At 44.7% G+C, this 2,916-nt stretch overlaps 1 protein-coding gene across 1 annotated transcript; it reads left to right on the forward strand.

Moving 5' to 3' along the window:
* Positions 1–1,319: 1,319 nt before the first annotated feature.
* LOC118432622 (histone H3) lies at positions 1,320–2,112 on the forward strand. The gene has a single exon (XM_035844255.1). It carries the CDS (start codon positions 1,622–1,624, stop codon positions 2,030–2,032), a length of 411 nt encoding a protein of 136 aa, XP_035700148.1. The 5' UTR covers positions 1,320–1,621; the 3' UTR covers positions 2,033–2,112.
* The last annotated feature ends 804 nt before the right edge of the window (positions 2,113–2,916 follow it).

The raw sequence follows: 2,916 nt of genomic DNA on the forward strand, positions 1-2,916 counted from the left end.
TCGCTCCCCCTGGCGGGAACACTGCTATATACGGGAACATGAGGCCCCGCTTATGAATATTAATTAGCCTTTGGCCTCCTCTTCGCTGATTGGCTAGGTCTTTGATTCAATTAACTCTCCGGCTGACGCGCACAGGTGTGGCTCTGTGCGGGGTCACGGAAGGTCACGTCAGGAGGCCAAAAGAAAACAAATTTCCCCTCAGAAAAGTGCCGAAATTAATCATTTTAAAGTTGTTTATGTCAAAAATTTTACTTGAATCTTGTTACCAAGTATCTAATGCCTATCTATACCAAATTTCAGGTCATTTAATTGTAATACCAGGGTACAGGAGCCAAAAGTGTCCTTTTTTGGTAAAAAATTGGCCCAAAATCGCAAAAATAAGCATTTTGTTGCACTGTACACCAAAAGTGTTATTGAATTTATATGAAGGGATTATCAAGGCACATCTGTGTCTATTTTCAGCTCATTCGGTTGCAATACCAAGGTACAGGAGCCAAAAGTGTCCTTTTTTGGTCAAAAATTCGTCAAAAAATCGCAAAAATAAGCATTTTGTTGTACTGCACACCAAAAGTGTTATTGAATTTATATGGGGGCATTATCAAGGCACATCTTTGTCGAATTTCAGCTCATTTGGTTGTAATACCAGGGTACAGGGGCCAAAAGTGTCCTTTTTTGGTCAAAAATTGGTCAAAAAATCGCAAAAATAAGCATTTTGTTGTACTGTACACCAAAAGTGTTATCGAATTTATATGGGGGCATTATCAAGGCACATCTCTGTCAAATTTCAGCTCATTTGGTTGTAATACCAGGGTACAGGGGCCAAAATATACAGTTTTGGTCTAAAATTGACCAAAAAATCTCAATAAAATCATTTTAGAGGCAGATATGAAAAAACTGAGAAAAAAGCATCAAGGTATTGGCCCATTCTACCCCTGTGCCAAATTTCAGGTCATTCGGTCCAGGAACGGCGGAGATGAATCACTTTGAAGATTTGACAGGAGAAAGAAAGAAAGAAAGAAAGAAAGAAACATTACGAATACAATATATTTCACCATACTATGTATGGCTGAAATATAAGTATAACTTAGAAGACAACACAATATAATAAACGGAAGAAAATTCGTTCTTTATTTCTGAAATTCGTTGAGGTCCGCTTTTTGAACGCCTCTGACACTGATACGATGATAAAATCCTGATAATAACGCACAGACTAACAAAACTATTGTTATTTCGTTGACACAGTGAAGACAAAGCTTAAAGTGATATTGTGTATTTATCGACAAATTTAATGAGTAAGATGATGTCATGTTACCTTACGTAGGCACAAATATACATTTAGTATCCGATAGTCATTCTAAATAGCTCAATATTGACATTGCCACATTTTCCGACGTGACACCGGTCCAGAAGTGTCGAGCTTGCTGCGAAAAATTGGATCCTGGCGCTATAACAACTAACCAATCACAGTGTCAGATTCCGACAGACAACCAATCAGACAACAGGGCACCGGCCAGTTGAAACCTACGGGGCATATCATTAGCGAGTGCTATAAATTCGCTCCCCACAGTCTGCCGACTACTCCTTTTGTCGTGCACTTCAGCGTAGACAGAGTTTATTCGATATGGCACGTACCAAGCAGACCGCCCGTAAGTCCACCGGTGGCAAGGCCCCCAGGAAGCAGTTGGCAACCAAGGCCGCTCGCAAGAGCGCCCCGGCTACCGGCGGCGTCAAGAAGCCTCACCGCTACAGGCCAGGCACCGTGGCCTTGAGAGAGATCCGTCGCTACCAGAAGTCGACGGAGCTGCTCATCCGCAAGCTGCCCTTCCAGCGCCTGGTGCGGGAGATCGCCCAAGACTTCAAGACCGACCTGCGCTTCCAGAGCTCGGCGGTCATGGCTCTGCAGGAGGCCAGCGAGGCTTACCTGGTCGGTCTCTTCGAGGACACCAACCTGTGCGCTATCCACGCCAAGCGGGTTACGATCATGCCCAAGGACATCCAACTCGCACGCCGCATCAGAGGGGAACGTGCATAAGGTGGATCGGAACAAGAGTCAAGACAACCCCGGCCCTTTTCAGGGCCACACACATATCCCAGAAAGCGGTGTACCGAAAGTGCGAAAAGGAACGAAAAGGAACGAAAAGGAGCGAAAAGGAGCGAAAAGGAACGAAAAAGAACGAAAAGGAACAAAAAGGAACGAAAAGGAACGAAAAGGAAAGTACCGAAAGTGCGAAAAGGAACGAAAAGGAACGAAAAGGAAAGTACCGAAAGTGCGAAAAGGAACGAAAAGGAATGAAAAGATTGGATAGGAACGAAAAGGAACGAAAAGGAACGAAAAGGAACGAAGTATGAAGCAAAGTGAAATAAAATCGATGGGAATATAAGGTAACGGTACTGTGATCGACAAATGCATTTGAAATTGACTTTATTTTTGCATTTTGCGGCTTGCTCCACGAAAATCCTAGAGCTCCAATGGTTAAACGGCGAACCGGCGGGAAAGTGCACGCGTGGTAATAGCTAAATACAAATCAAAGGCGATGAGCGGAGTCACGAATCAGTGCGTCTCGGGTTCCCACGCGGGCTGTCACAGGGGGGGGGGGGGGTATTTTGAAAGCAGCTGAGTAGCGCGCCTGAAAAACTTTTGAAGGGTTGACGTTTTCTAAGGTCTCAAAAATGTTACAAAGTCGTTTTCTAGAAGTCCGGCCTAAATTATAAGTGGCCCGGGCAATCGGGACACCGCGGTGGTCTCAAGCGGAGGCCCTTCGGTCCGAGGCCAACTAGCGGCCTCACACTTCGTTCCTTTTCGTTCCTTTTCGCACTTTCGGTAGTTAAAGTGCGAAAATGAACGAAAAGGAACAAAAAGAAAGTACCGAAAGTGCGAAAAGGAACGAATCAGATTTCCGGGAACCCGCCTTCAGT

The sequence above is a fragment of the Branchiostoma floridae genome, chromosome 15 (genome assembly GCF_000003815.2).
Source record: "Branchiostoma floridae strain S238N-H82 chromosome 15, Bfl_VNyyK, whole genome shotgun sequence".
In the NCBI taxonomy this organism is placed as follows: Eukaryota; Metazoa; Chordata; class Leptocardii; order Amphioxiformes; family Branchiostomatidae; genus Branchiostoma; species Branchiostoma floridae.

Bases quoted from the DNA above. Each gene is read 5' to 3' on its own strand.
- LOC118432622 (XM_035844255.1), top strand. From the start codon at position 1,622: ATGGCACGTACCAAGCAGACCGCCCGTAAGTCCACCGGTGGCAAGGCC.